Source organism: Epinephelus fuscoguttatus, linkage group LG5 (genome assembly GCF_011397635.1).
Source record: "Epinephelus fuscoguttatus linkage group LG5, E.fuscoguttatus.final_Chr_v1".
NCBI classification, from domain to species: Eukaryota; Metazoa; Chordata; class Actinopteri; order Perciformes; family Serranidae; genus Epinephelus; species Epinephelus fuscoguttatus.
The window spans coordinates 5,102,498-5,118,732 of record NC_064756.1 but is presented as its reverse complement, the minus strand read 5'-3'; the positions used below and the strand labels follow the sequence as shown (position 1 = coordinate 5,118,732).

The window sequence follows — 16,235 nt, the reverse complement described above, 5'->3', positions numbered from 1 at the left end:
CTGATCAGGGTCCTTGCCTCCTCCTCCAGCTCCTCAGGCACCGCCACGTCGGCACACATATAAATCTTTGTTGTGGGTGTGCAGAGCAAGCTCTGGTCTCCAAATTTTGCAGTAGAGTACTCTTTAAATATATATGATTTCCCCACTTACACTTGGGCTGCAAGCTCTTTGTAAAGAGTAAATTTATAAGCAGCGTGTCCGTCGGACACAGCTGCGACAGTGTTAACATAGATGTTGTCCGGCCTGGCCTCATCCATCCCTATAGTCCAGTGTTGGACCCCTATAGTCCAGTGTCTGTGAAGATTTGAATTTTTTCTGTGGTGGAGCCATTCTGAAACAACAGAACAGAAACACATAGACACACATAAATGGTTTTATAAAGCAATGTAGCATTAATTTAGTCAAATGATAAACACACAACAGAATAGAATAAGAATAAACCCAATGTGAATATAATTCAGCATTTTCCATCAAACAAGGTAAGTACTTTTAAACACATTTTCAAGTAAGTGCATTTAATTAGGTAAAGGTAAGTATATCTTAAACATACATTAACTATTATTTAGATAAATCAATCCAGGTAAGTAATGTGTAAAATCAAGCATTGAATAAAACAGAAACCTAGTTCTGCTTTTAGAACCATTTACTCCTAAATTAACCCATTTTACCTTATATTTTAACCTAGATTTTATACAGATTTATAGTTCATACAGACTTTAGATATGACATGTATGTCTATCACAATTTTAAACTAAACACTCATTTGTAAAACTTAAATAAAATCAAGTATTTTAAACTGATTTTACTATAGACTTTAACACAACCATTTTTGAACAGAAATACTTTTATACATAAATTAAATATTTTCCCTTCAAAATGTTAATAAAGCAAAGTTCGTTGTATTTTAAATACTAGCCTATTTGTGCACTTTAATTTATCTATTTAAACAAGGTTTTAAGCTGACTAATTGGGCCACTATTTGCTTAACAAATTAAACAAGCATTTCATGATAAATAAGGTAGGTAACCCAAACAACTGAAATAGGCACAAACTAAAATATCTAAATATTTTAGCCAATTACAATCATAACTGCTAACTTTAAACTCTATATAACAATGTTAAACTCAAATCAAACAAACAGCACGATTCATTTGCCCAAATAAAATACTTCAATAGAGCCAGAGTCACAGCCACAGTCCAGTTAACATGAGCTTACCGGTAGCCCTTTTGGTTTAAGTCCTTTTCCCATGCGTTTGATCTGTGAAATGCTTCTGCAGTGAATGTTCCTGCTGTCCTCAGCTCGGTTGTACCCAGCCGAATGACTGGTGTGTCGTTTATCGCTCTGAGCTCATGGCGTGTGCTGCTAATTAGTCTGATTGCGCACACCTGTTGTGGCGCACTGTGGAGCAGCACGCACACCCGCCACCACGCGCATGAGGCAGCGCGCGTGCGCCCGCCGTTACGTGCACAGAGCAACACGGCTGCTGTCACACTTCCAGGCAGATCGCCGCAACAAATACAACGCACGCTAATAGGACCTGGGTCACAGATTACAATTAGCGATGTAAACTTTATGCCACGTGCCACATAAGGTCTATGACTAAATTAAATAAGTGACCCAGTGAACAAAGAATTCAATTAACAGGCTCAAACACTGCCATAGCCTGGTTCCAGACCATAGACCCCGCCCACTCAACTGAGTAGGCTTGCATCTCTGGTCTGGCATACTTCAATGAATTTGCGATTTATCTCGTCCAAACGCTGGACGGACCAATGAACGCCGGGGGTCTAGCGATTAGCCAATCAGCGCCACACTGATGTCAAGCTGTGCGCCGGTGGGTAACTGGTGAGGACAGCAACAATGGCGACCGCTACAGATCCTACAGACCACATTAACGATGCTATCAAGGTATTTCACCACTACTCGCGTTAATGGAGGACCAAATTAAGGAAGTTGCTAAACTGGATTTAACGGCGATGCAGCTGGGCGTGCATGACAACGGAGACATTTTATACGGGCAATGCTCACTTGTTTTCAGCACCCCCGAGGCATGGATACTAATGACGTCAGATTCTGGGTGAGTCGTTGATCTCTACTGATTGGTTAGGGAAAAATCAAATTCCCTCCCCCTTGTAAATCGCCTTCAATGGAAGCCATGTCAGACTGAAGGTTCTGGGAGCTTCAGTCTGACACTCAGGCTAACACTGCCAGGTCTTGAAACCATAGAGGCAGGCATCACTCCCAAACGCTTACCGGCAGTGTCCTTTTCCTTGCCCGGTCCTCCATAAAGCGTCCGTTGCCTCGCTCCCCAGCTCAGGTGATTACTCATCTCCTGATCTGCATCACCTGTGGAGCCTCGCACACAGCGGATAGGCTCAGCGTGGGCGAGCGATTGCCGGCGTCGGCGTGCGCGTGCGTGCCTCTGTCTGAGGAGCAGGAGCGGGACGCTTGAAGCCGTCGCCGCACCACTTATATGTTTACTGTGTAGGCCTAATTCAAATTATGTGATGAAGAGAGACTGTAAATGCACCCACACACGGAGGTAGACCTCACCAAGTTCATCCAATGGATCAGTCAGTTGTTCACATGACACCTACTGTGTTATGACTCCACGCTCCATTTATGTGAGAATGATAAATCCTAATTCACTGTTCACTCTAAAGTCATACATGTCATTTTGGGGTTGTGATTGATTGTTGTAGATGTTTATGTGTGGATGTCTTGTCTCAGTTCTCAGGTAGCCTACAATGATATGGTTTGGTATATGTTCATATTAAAAATTGATAACAGATTAAATTTGTTTTAATAAATATGCATGTTCATAATGAATGACTCTCAGTTCATAATGACCGACTCTATGTTGGAAGAACTTCTGAATACTGTCTGGGAGCATTAATTTTGGAGAGGGAAACAGCCAACGGCAGGCAGGATGTGGTGCTCATGTGCCACCCCTGGAACATCTCCACATTTAAAATCACTGCTAAACCCCTGACATTGCCACAAACATCAGAAAATCCTCACAGAGCTGAACGTTTTGACATTTGAATGGTTGGTGTAGCTGTAGGCATGTAGAAGTGATGTCAAAATATGCAAATTAGATGAGTGAATTTACTCCCATCAGATTCATCTTCCTTTATTTTAAGGATGAGACGACAAAAACAGCACAAAACAAAAGAAATGTACTGTATAAATATGTTAAAAATGCTGTTTTTCTGAGATTTATGAAATCCAATATGGCCGCCGCCTAGTGACGCCACAATATGCAAATTGGGTGAGTTAATTTACTCCCATCACAAACTTTGGGTCATGATGAATAGTTGAAGAAATGCAACTGAAAACACTTAACAACAGAGTTACATGCACCCAGTGCTTCACGATGAATATAAAACATGTTAAAAATCTTTCTTTCTGTATCACTGTTTATTTCCTAACTTTTGGAATTGATGGTAACTAGTATTATCTTTTGAAAATTAATGACTATGATTTAATGTTAATGTTTAACTTTATTAGCCAATCGACTTTACTTTTTACTTACACTGGTGTTGTTGTATTTCTGCAGGTGCTGCAGGGAAGGATAAAAGAGTGGAAAGAGCTGTTGGTGTTTGCAAGAAAGTGGTCTCTGCCTTCTCCTACTCGTGGAAGGAAAAGAGGGAGCTCTCTAAAGCTCAGGAACGCCTCCATCTCCCAGAACACCAGCTGGTCACAGAGTCATTAACCAGGTGGGGCTCAAGACAGAAGGTGGTGTCAAGGGTCCTGGAACAACAAAAGGCAATAGCTGAAGTTTTGTCTGCAGACAAAAACAGCAGGCACCTGATCCCAACGTGGCAGGACATTGATGTTCTCGAGTCACTTAACTCCTCTCTGGAGTTTACAGACTCCCTTTCTGGGGAGTCATAGGTGACGGTCTCCTTCGTGAAGCCAGTGCTCCACCTGTTCCGCACAAATTTGCTAAAAATAAATGAACAGGACACCCAACTCATCAAAGACCTGAAGACCAAGATAATGACCTATCTTGATGAGAAATATGCCGACTCTGCAACAGATGATCTCCTTGACATGGCTGCCTTGGTGGACCCTAGGTTCAAGGCACAATACATCAGACCGGAGAAGGTAGTGGACATTAAAGAAAGAGCAGTGTCTAAGATGATGGATGAAGACCCAGGCCAATCACAGGCAGAGGCTCTTTTCCTTGCTCAAAATCTGCAGTGAAGCCAAGGTTGAACGGTGCTTGCTTGAGTTATTTTTTTATGTACATGCTGGTTTGATATTGCCATAATAACTGGACTGCGTAACAGGTTTGTGTCATGTCAGATGTTCAGACAGTGACTACCTCAAGTTTATTCTAATTTCTATGTTTACAAAATACTTTGCACTGTGCACAAGATAATTTGTTAGAATTCATTTGTGTATATTGTTACATGTACCTGTATGGCCTTAAAGCCTGAGAAGGTGAAACAGTTTACCTGGCCAAAAACTGGAGTGAAACCATGCTTGAGTTGTTTTTGAGTTATTTTTATGCTGACTGTTTGTTACAGGTCAATTATGTTAATCTCTGTTCATTTCTTTTTTTACAAAGTACTTTGCACATTTTTTTAAAGAAGTTTAAGCATTTATTTTATGTTTACATTTGCACATTAACCAGTACATTTATTTATTTGACTGTTTTTCATGGTTATGTTGACCTCTTTTTCCCCTATGTTCATTTGTTCATTACTGAGGAAAGGTTACATTTAAAATAAAAGTGTTTAAATTTAACATTTTTGTCTCCTGGTCCTAAAATTCAATAATTATCGATATCGACTGATATGAAACACTTATATCGTGATACATTTTTCAGCCATATCGCCCAGCCCTAGTACAAAATGCAAATAATCTTAATTGTGATGCAGGCTGCAAAATCTGATACAAAGGGGGAGGGGATATCACCTACTTGGGGGAGGTCTGCACTCTCTGAGTGCTTTTCTAGTTTTAGATCAGCTCATTTTAGGCTTTTTAAATTGTTCTCTCTTCTAAATGTGTTACAGATCCTCAAATTAAATACTTCGCAATCTATTCCAATGTAATCAATTGTTATATTAGTGTTCATTATTATTATTTGGCACACTATTTTCCCAGGTCAAGAAAGTTCATGAGCTCCCCTGTTCACCTAAACTAACCTTACCAGATGACACATGCATCTGACTATTTCAATTTGCTTATTTATGTTTTTCCTTGCCTGCATCAAGGTGGACTATTATTGAGCTCTGTCTTTTAACATTTCCTCGTATACGGAATCAGAAAAAGGAGCTACATGGGAAATATTTCATATTTGTCTGTTGTGGGCTAGATATGTTTCAGATGCGCACATTCACATGTGTGCAGACATGAATAGCTGAATTTTATAATAATAACGAAAAACAGCTACAAGTTAGAGGGAATAGTGATAAAGTGGTAAAACTTGGCATTGATCCACAGCCTCAGACGGATGCGCTCAAGCGTGCCGTGCGCACAAGCTCAGTTGGTATATTTTCACATTTTTAACAATGCAATTTAAAAGTTTTGATTTTTATTGATAACCTACATTTACCAACAACATAAAGACTACATTGAGCACCAAAAAAATATGTAAAAAATAAATAAAATAATAATAATAATAATAATAAAATAAATAAATTAATGAGTAAATAAAAAAACGAATATCTAATAATTAATTTAAATTAAATTTTCATAATGAATACCTACCCATAGAAACGAATATTCGAATATCCGATTATTTGGGTACAGCCCTAATAGTCTATTGTTTTTCTTTTGAAACAGAACCTTGCTACAAAGGGTGATATTAGAAAAACATAGCTCAAGTATCAAAAGCAAACTTTCATGCTAAAAAACTGCTTTTCACATTAAAAAGAAACAAAAGATCAGTCTTTTCTCTGTATTTTCTACACAAAACCTTTAACCTGAGTGAAACTGAATCAACAGAAGTTCAGCCTGACTTGAATATTTACAGCTATGTCAGATAATGACAAGAGACATAAGATCAATTTTGTTATTTTTAATTTGTGTAATTGTGATCAAATTGTATAACATGAAACCAATTAGCTTTTGCTGCATGGCTTGAAGAAAAAAAAAAAAACAAAAAAAAAAGAAACGGGCGAACCGGAGCACCCGGAGAAAACCCGTACCACGTAGGTAGACTACACACAAACTCACAAAGGCTCAGGACTGGGAATCGAACCCTCAACTGTGAGATTGTGCTGCTGACTACCAAGGTGGTCCTGAGAGCTCTGCACCAGCTCCACTACTTCCTGAAAGGAAGTAGGCATGAGTGTTTCCTGTCCTATACTATTGGATTAAGTGATTAATCAGGTGTGCGGTACACCCAGCACACAGCTGATTAATCACTTAATCCAATAGTATAGGACAGGAAATACTCATGCTGGTGCACAGAGCCCATTGCATTCATGTTGGAGGAAAAAGGCCTCACACCATTTTTTTCCTCCAGCATGAATCCTGTCACCTAAATGGGAGTGACTCTGGCCTGGGTCCAAGTGAAGGGCTTAGAGATAGCTTGGCCCAGACTGGAAAAGAGTCTGCAGATGGCACTTCGTTGCTTTGGTGGCTTCATCAGATGATGTTTGAAGGTGCTGGCTACGTGATCGATTTCTTGTTCTCCTCGGTTCATTCTCAGAAGAACAAGCTCAGCACAGCCCCAGGATTTACACAAATCCTTGAAAACGGCCTTGTCGAGTCTTTCAAAAGTTGCTGGGGAGATTTCAAAATCAGCTCCCTCAACCTCTGCCCATATCCTACTGGAAAGGTGGTCAACGATGACATAGAGGTCTTCAGATCTGACGTGGATCTTAGCCTTTTTACAGACTCTGGTGACAAGCTTGTTAACAAGTAATCTGACAGAGAGTCTGTTTATCTCTGAATCCTGGTCTGGTGGTAAGTGGAGCACCGGTTCAGCACCTGTCTCAGGTACTGTGACTGCAGGTGCTGGTGAGGTTGGCTCAGTGGCATTTAAAGCCGTCATGACATTGTCACAATGGATGCCAGCCTGATATGTCAGCCACCACCTCAGCAGTACCTGGAAATGCCACACTGTGCTGCAAGTAGCCCTCCTGATGATGGCCTGTGTATTTCTGAATGGCCCAAGCTGACAAAATGACTCTCGAGTCATCCCGTCGATGGTGTATTCAGAAAGGAGGCTCCTCAGTGCCTCTGTAAAGACCAGGTCTCTACCCTCTGCGATATGTTGCAGGTTTTCTAACTGCCTCTCTTCATCAGCTGGGTGTTTCTCACCACCCTCTGGTTGGAGCAGTTCAGATACAGAGTCAGCAAAGGATTGCAGTGATTCTCTGCTTTTCACTTTGCTGTTTGGCGAGAAAATTCTCTTCAGATTTCTCGCAGCACGATGTATCAACTGTTTGGCATACTGTTTAGCCAACAGAAGAGTTATCTTGGGTTTATCTGCCCTGACTGCTGCACCAGCAGACTCGCTGATGTCACTCACGACACTGTCACTCTCCTGGGAGGCGTCACGCAGCAAGACATCACGCTCAGCGTCAGAGGCATCATCCAGTAAAATGTCTAGGATATCTCCCAGCTCCTTAGACACTATTTTCTGGACCTGAGATTTTCTACTTTCTGAGCTGTGCGCCGATTGCTTTGAGTCAGTCTCAGAGCTTCCTACCTGCACAGGTAATGAACTGCAGCTCTCATCATGATCATCATCCTCTGTGTCCACAACCTCTAGATCTCCAGGTGAAGATTTTTGACACAGGCAAGCAACTGATGTAGTTTTGCTGATGAATGACTGTATCATGGATCGAGCGTGCTCAATCATGTCATTAAGTCTACGGGAGGGAGTCATGTGAGAAACAAACCGACTCTCTGCATCTCTGCTCGTCGTGATGGCGGAGTTGACGCTTTTAGATACCTCCTCGGACATGATTTTAATCAAGCTCTGTGAGCTGATGTCAGGGTCTGCAGTGTCTATTCCCAGAGCTTGAGCAAAAGCTTCTGGGACTGCGTTGCCCATCGTGGACGCAACATGATCCTCAGATATCTTTGTATTAGCTGTCAAATTGGCAGAATGGGAGTCTATGAGATATACCACCATATCTAACAGTAGCTCCGCCAGCCTAACTGTGATGGCATTATCTGGTCTACCATCCCTAATCACTAGAAGCTGAGTTCCTGACAGCTGCTGCAAAAATCTATCCACAAAAGGACGAAATTGGTCCACTCCAAACTGGGATGCCTCTGCCATTTTATCTAAAACGACGATGATGGTCCAGAACAGCACGTGCAATGCGATGCGTGTCTTACAAAATTCAGACCTATTTACTAAGTTGCAGGGAAGTGTAACGTGATGTCACAAAGGCAAATTTCAGAAAGACATTCTAAAAGGTGATGACATCACCAAGCAAATCTGCTTAACTCCTCCCCCTAAACAAATGACTGCAGCTTAGCAACCGTTGCTAAGCACCGGCAGCACACTGTGTGACATTAAAAACAGGTGGAGATTCACACCAGCTGGCTCCTGCTGATCAAACATCCCACAGACTGTCATTCTGCTGCAACAGCTGACTAAAAATCAGGACTTTTTGTCTTCTGTTCTGACAGTGAAACATGTTCAAAAAATGCTCACTGTGATAATTAACTGTACAAGTGCTTCTGGCTTTTGGATGACAACAACAGAGCACCAGCAGCATACAAGTCACATAGCTAACACGCTAGCTTGGCACAAGTTATAGCTCATTCATTGTTTCTCATGGATGATATTAATGGAAAAATCTTCTCAACATTTCTTGCTGCTTTTTTTTACCTGCTCTCTCCGTTTGACTCTGGTGACGGCCTTTTGTAGCGTCAATTCCGGCTCCATTTGCAACCCTTCAGATTCAGATTGACTTCGTTTGTCCCGCAGACTCAGCACAAGTCTGTCCCTCACCATCTCATCACGTAGAGCCCTGTAACAGCAGTGCTCCGCCATGCAGGCAGTGCAGCGCCGCAATCAAACTGTCGGCCGTCTCGCCCGTTTCTTGAAGCCGCTCATTAAACTTTACTGTCTCAAAGATCACATTCCTGCCATTCTCTTCTGCTTGCGTCTCCAATCCAGAAGCAACGCGGAATCTGTCGAAGCGTTTAATCCATTTAGGCCAGTCTTCAGCCTTCAAGGTGAACTTTACCGGCGGGGAGCCTTGAAAGTCCGTGGAAAGCGAATACAATGATTTGCTTTAAACACCTTAAACATGTTGGAAAATTGTTACAGAAAACATGTGAAAAGTTTGGGGATTGTGCATTACCGATTTGTGGAGTTTTAGCCTTAAACTGTTCGTCATCGTCTCAAGTTTTTGGATTTTCTGACCCTGCTAAAAAGGGATACGCCGTGACGTCAGCCGTATCCCGGGTGACCTTGGCCCCTCCCCTACTATATAAGGCCCTGTTGTCAGTGGATGTCCCGCTCACTCTGAGTTGTTACCGCACCGCTACTGCCACAGCCTGTATTTTGTTTGCTAGCTAGCCATGCCTGCTCCACGTTCGTGTATCTTCCCTGGATGCCATAATTTAAATAATGGCTCTGTGTCATTATTGAAATTCCCAAAAAGTGAAGAGCTGAGGAAACGATGGATTGACTGTTGGAGAGCTGAAGATCGCCGCCAACAGCCACCTCTGCAGCAACCACTTCACCACGGATAGTTTTCACAGCTATCATCAAAAACAACTGGGCTTTACTTCTAAACCACTTTTACTGGTGAATGAGGCTGAGCCCACCGCCTCCCTTCCCGGACTTCATCCGTCAGTCGCGCCGACATCAGGTGCCACAGTCGGCTGTAACGTCACGATCCCACCGATGAGTGTAAGTTACCTTGTGTGCCTCTAACTCTCTTTACACAGTTAAACTCGTTTACTCGTTTTCATGTATTAGTTCATGCACTGAAAATATACCGGTTATCTACAAAAGAGCTAATGTCAATTATCCATAATGCCGACTTGACCTCCAGACTCCATCAGCTTGGCCCGCCAACATCAAGCGCCATATTGTCGGTAACGTCATGTGCACACCAATGAGCGGCACTTTATTTTGATAACGTTACTTATTTAGTCATTAGTAGTCCAGAGTAATGGTGACATTTTGAAGGTGGTGAGCCCATTAATGTGAATTTACATCGTGCAAGCTGATTTTAGCGTCATCCTCATGTTAATAGTGCTTGTAATGAAAATTCACTACTTATAAATAATTAGGCCTGAGTGCACAAATTATCCGTAATGCCGACTTCTCAAACGGGGCCACATCTTCCCACTGGCAATATCTAACATCCGTTACCGACTGTAAGAGTGGATATGCCATGTGTGCTATAAATCAAATTTAAAATGGCAAAATTATTCCGTTTCATATTGCGCTTGTCTTACGGTGTTGCACCGAAATCTGTGACCGTCGGGATCTGTGACCGCTGTACAGCCATCAGAATATGTGACCTCTGTGTTTCTATCTCTGTGATGATCCCAAATACAAATATATGTGTCCATATTAATGTGAGAGGATGACAGAAGGATTGAAAACAGTTATTTTGAGGTTTAAACTCATTATTATGCAGATTCAGTGAGGTCACATATTCTGATGGCTGTGCATCTAGCTCTTTACAGTTGAAGTTTGAAATGAAAATACATCTGTCCAAATATTGAAGCAATAACAGCACCTGTGTCGGTGTTTACTCATTTATTAAACAGTGCATACATTATCACACAAAACGTTGTTATAATAAAAGTAATTTACAACATCTATCTACTTTCCATTGCCATTGTTGATGGCCACACACACGCAGACAATGTGCAACATCGCCGCCTGCGGTCACAGATTCCGACGGTCACAGATTTCGGTGTAACACCTGTTTGCAAGGTTACTTATATAAATGAATCTACATGTGACCACCTCGATCGATGAGGCAGGGTACAGAGTCAGTGGATACAGTCTGGTTGTCCAGGCTGTCCGGGGGGGCAGGCTGTGTTCACTGTGCACAGGAAAAAGTTGATATTCCTGCATATTAGCTGCTAAATTATTTGCAATAACCCAGGCAGTCCATTGAAACGCCACCAGATTAATTAGTGGTTGTTCTTTTTTATTTGTATTTACTGTTGTTGTATGTATCATTGTTGTTAATTGTTAATAATGTGGCTTCTTACTATAATTAATATAAATATGTTCTGATACTGAGATTGATTAAATTTGCCTCAAATAGGTCCCAAATACACTGCCTGGCCAAAAAAAAAGTCACCACCAAAAAAAAAAAGATCATACACTCTAATATTTCGTTGGACTGCCTTTAGCTTTGATTACGGCACGCATTTGCTGTGGCATTGTTTCGATAAGCTTCTGCAATGTCACAAGATTTATTTCCATCCAGTGTTGCATTAATTTTTCACCAAGATCTTGCATTGATGATGGTAGAGTCTGACCGCTGCGCAAAGCCTTCTCCAGCACATCCCAAAGATTCTCAATGGGGTTAAGCTCTGGACTCTGTGGTGGCCAATCCATGTGTGAAAATGATGTCTCATGCTCCCTGAACCAGTCTTTCACAATTTGAGCCCGATGAATCCTGGCATTGTCATTTTGGAATCTGCCCGTGCCATCAGGGAAGACAAAATCCATTGATGGAATAACCTGGTCATTCAGTATATTCAAGTAGTCAGCTGACCTCATTCTTTGAGCACATACTGTTGCTGAACCTAGACCTGACCAACTGCAGCAAACCCAGATCATAACACTGCCCCCACAGGCTTGTACAGTAGGCACTAGGCATGATGGGTGCATCACTTCATCTGCCTCTCTTCTTACCCTGATGCGCCCATCACTCTGGAACAGGGTAAATCTGGACTCATCAGACCACATGACTTTCTTCCATTGCTCCAGAGTCCAATCTTTATGCTCCCTAGCAAATTGAAGCCTTTTTTTCCGGTTAGCCTCACTGATTAGTGGTTTTCTTAAGGCTACACAGCTGTTCAGTCCCAATCCCTTGAGTTCCCTTCGCATTGTGCATGTGGAAATGCTCTTACTTTCACTATTAAACATAGCCCTGAGTTCTACTGTTGTTTTCCTTCGATTTGATCTCACCAAACGTTTAAGTGATCGCCGATCACGATCATTGAGGATTTTTTTCCGGCCACATTTCTTCCTCGAAGACGATGGGTCCCCACTATCCTTCCAGTTTTTAATAATGCGTTGGACAGTTCTTAACCCAATTTTAGTAGTTTCTGCAATCTCCTTAGATGTTTTCTCTGCTTGATGCGTGCCAATGATTTGACCCTTCTCAAACAGACTAACATCTTTTCCACGACCACGGGATGTGTCTTTCGACATGGTTGTTTAGGAAATGAGAAGCAACTCATTGCACCAGTTGGGGTTAAATAACTTGTTGCCAGCTGAAAGATAATCGCCCATGCAGTAATTATCCAATAGGAGGCTCGTACCTATTTGCTTAGTTAAATCCAGGTGGTGACTTTTTTTTTGGCCAGGCAGTGTATTAATTGTCACAGAATTTTACTGGAACAACTTAAGAGTATTTTGAATGCTTGCAGTCCACGATTTGGTATACATTTTTACCAGGGTGTCATTGGTCAGGAGATATGAACTTCAGTTTATAGATAACAATTTTCAATTTTTATCTGTTTTCATAAAGCAGACCCTGCCAACCACAAGAGATGCAGCATGCCAGTGTGATGAGCTGCAAAAGGCCACAAGAGAAATTGGATGTCAAACAGACTGCTATGTGGGGAGAAGGACAGTGGCCACCCAACTGTCCAAAAGAGCACTGTACAACAGAAAGACTACAGGTGTGTTGAAATGTCTACGATGTTAACGGACAGATAACAGGTATGCACAATATATTTGTTGAAAGAAAACACTCATGGACTACACCTCATGCTGTTAATGCTGATTTAAGAACCTAGAGCCTAGTCATTGAAGACAGGCAGCAAGTTACACATGTTACCATTAATATTAAAACTAGAAAATGTCATGGATGGTTTATGAAATAATGCAGTGTATATTTTCCAGGCTCTCAAGCCACAGTGGCGACAAGACGTGTTGCTGTGGGCAACAACACATCCCAGTTTCTCCCACTCTGCTCTTCAACACCACAGAAGCGCAGAGCTGGTCGAGATGATGGCCCACAAGCAAAACGCTCTCTCCTGGAATGTCCCTCTCTTCAGGAATCTGACGTAACCTCAGTCAGTGCAGATCCTGATGATTCCAGCTATCTCCCCAGCATATCATCACTGGATGACACCATCAGTGACCAGTAAGTTAACTTTGCTTCTTTTTTTGTAAATTAACTGTGAAAGTGAGAAATAATATATGAAAATATAAATAATAACTCTGTAACAAATATTAATTCTTCTTGTGGTTTTTGTTTGTCAAAAGAGCACCAGCAAAGACACCGCAGGACATCACAAAGTACCTGGTGTATGAAGATTGCCTGCTTGAGCTGTTTAAAAACTGCCCCACCTGCTCAAGAGCATGCAAGATAGACACAGCTGAAAAAATAACCTTCCTCTCTGTTACTCAGAAGTGCCTGTATGAGAGTTGCCTCTACAGAAGAGTATGGAGGAGTCAGCCACTTCTGGGCAGCTATCCTGCGGGGCATCTGCAACTGTCAGCTGCTGTCTATTACACAGACTCATCATTTGTGATGACAGACTAAAAAGGTTAGTAAATATAATGACTTTATCTAAAAAAGTGTGCCTTCTCCAACAGCTTCATCTTTTTTGTCCACCTGCTCCCACGTAAAATCTTATTTTACTGTGACATAGTGTGCTCCATAGTGCTGCAGTGGGAAATAGTAAATGCACTCATGAACACTACGTACATGAACACTCTAATGTTACTTTCAGGTGCTCAGTGCAATGCATGTGAAAACCTTCACAAGGATGACCCATCAAAATCATGTGCGCCACTTCATTCTGCCATCCGTCCTACATAAATGGCGATCACATCAGACTGACCTGCTTGAAGGACTGAAAGAAAGAGACACTGTGTCCCTTGGTGGATATGAGGGCTGACAGTCCAGGCCACTGTGCGAAGTATGGCTCATACTCTATGGTGGATCTTTGCTCAAACAAAATAGTGGATATCCAGCTTGTACAGGTAAATATATTATAAAAAATTACTCTCTTGATTGTATCAGCACAACTACTGTATGTTACTGGGGACCATGTTGTGTCCAAAAACATATTTTTTTACAGTATAAAACACTGCAAGAAGTAAAATGTTCTGACAAATTTGATTTTTGTACCACATTGTTGAACTTGCTGTGGGACTGCACATACTACATATTTTGAACCAAAAATATTAATCTGAGCAACCAAATATGTCTTGTGCACACTAGAGATGTACCGATACCACTTTTTCCTTCCCGATACCGATTCCGATCCCTGAACCTTAGGTATCTGCTGATACCGAGTACCGGTCCGATACCAGCGTGTAAAATAAAAATGGATGGGATATGAATTCACAAAATGTCAGTCTAGGAGCGCTTCCTGGACTCAAGACAAGTTTTGTTGAGGTGCTCTTTGGAAGGGAATCTTTAGACTGAGAAAACAAGGAAGACTTCAAGGCACTCTCAGTTGAACAAAGTTTAAAAGCCTTTATTTTAATGGCTTGGTAACATTTCCCTTTAAAAAAAACTCCGACACGTTTTGGCAATTAAGCCTTCATCAGGGAGTCAAACAGCTCTCAACAGGAAGCAGAGTTTCTTAAAGCATAAGTCCACCTATCAGAAACCTCCACCTGGCAGGAGTGCTGGTCAGGTGACAGTTGCCATTACATAAAAGCATCCAGCAGATGTCATCCTTACAACACAGTCAGAGATAAGTATCATACATTTCTCAAGAAGGTCAAACATGAATATAGAAGGTCAACATGCAAAACACATTACAGTCAGGTTAAAAAATAAACCATGCAGAGAATAAACTCAAACAACATAAAGCAGACAATCAAATAAAGACACTAAAGTCAAGATCCTCATTCAGGCCTGGATATTTAGTGGCCTGTAGTTTATAAATCCAAAAGGTTTTCCTCTGATTTAACTGTCTCTGTCTACCCCCTTTCCTCAAGGACAGTGGAATGTGATCAATCCCACAAGCCTGTAAGGTGGATGGGTCACTGTTATGATGTTCCATATAGTGTCTTGCCATGGGATAGTTTATGTTGCCTGTGCGGATTGCATATTTGTGTTCAGCCAGTCAGTCTTGTAAGCGTCGTTTAGTTCTTCCTACATAGAAAACTTTGCACATAGGGCGTTCCAGTCTATAAATGACAAATGAGGTTTTACAGTTTACAAATTGGTTAATGGTGAGTTGTTTTTGGGATACAACATCCTGAAATGTTTTGGTTTGCATTACATTAGCACAGTGATTACAGTGGTGGCATTTGTACCAACCACTAGGCCTAGTGCATAACCATGTTTGTTGGCAATCTGGTTTGAGGTAGCTGTGGACCAGTTTGTCTCGCAGGGTAGGGCATCTTCTAAAACTTACCAAAGGTGGTTCAGGAAAAACCTGGCTCAGAAGATCATCACTCTCAATGATACCCCAATTCTTGTGACAAATACCGGTCTGTCTTTTGTCTGTTTATTAGTCTTTCTTTTCAGTAGTGATGACCTATCAGTGTGTTTAGCTCTAGTGTAGGCCTTTTGGAGAGTGGTGTTTTTATACCCCCGTTCCACAAACCTTGATATCGTTTCTTTAGATCCACTTTCAAAAACCTCGTCTTGGTCACAAATTCTCCTTACTCTTTGGAACTGTCCATATGGTACATTCTCTTTGAGCCAATTTGGATTGAAACTTCTGGCATGTAGAGTGGTGTTAAATGAATTGTTGTCTGTCTCAACTCCTAAAACTCTATGTAAAATATTAAGAAATAAATACATAATAGTAGAATGAATGCCACAAAACTTTTTATTATTTGTATTATTATCCAGTGTTGACACAGATCAAGACACAGGTTAAAGTGCAGCCACACAATTTGGTAAAAAGACATTTTAAAGGCTACAGTAGAACGTAGGGCTGCACGATATTGGAAAAAAACTGACATGCAATATTTCTTTTTTTTTTTTTTTTTTTTTTTTTGCAATCCATATTGCGATATTAAAAAATACAAGAATTTCCACCAGATGACTTAAAGTAAGAAAATTAAAAAATAGTGGAGGGGCTTTAACTCACCACAACTGCAGAGGCTCCCAGCTTCATTTAAAAC

General features: G+C 41.4%; 4 protein-coding genes across 9 annotated transcripts in view; 3 read left to right on the top strand and 1 right to left on the bottom strand.

The window, feature by feature from the left end:
• Nucleotides 1–9,127, bottom strand: part of LOC125889191 (unconventional myosin-Ic-like) — a 46,618-nt gene extending 37,491 nt beyond the window's left edge. Inside the window, exon 1 of the mRNA XM_049576973.1 lies at nt 8,811–9,127. Within this exon, the coding sequence (XP_049432930.1) occupies nt 8,811–8,975 (165 nt within the window). The 5' untranslated portion in view covers nt 8,976–9,127. The remainder of the gene's footprint in view (nt 1–8,810) is intronic.
• LOC125889160 (large neutral amino acids transporter small subunit 4-like) overlaps nt 1–16,235 on the top strand; it is a 133,141-nt gene that overhangs the window by 37,705 nt on the left and 79,201 nt on the right. The window lies entirely within an intron of this gene.
• The window catches only part of LOC125889148 (unconventional myosin-Ic-like), a 213,794-nt gene that overhangs the window by 161,955 nt on the left and 35,604 nt on the right, over nt 1–16,235 (top strand). The window lies entirely within an intron of this gene.
• LOC125889190 (uncharacterized) lies at nt 9,720–14,033 on the top strand. The gene is made up of 5 exons (XM_049576972.1): nt 9,720–9,842; nt 12,661–12,814; nt 13,038–13,281; nt 13,549–13,687; nt 13,874–14,033. Exons 1-4 carry the CDS (start codon nt 9,837–9,839, stop codon nt 13,670–13,672), a joined length of 528 nt encoding a protein of 175 aa, XP_049432929.1. The 5' UTR covers nt 9,720–9,836; the 3' UTR covers nt 13,673–13,687; nt 13,874–14,033.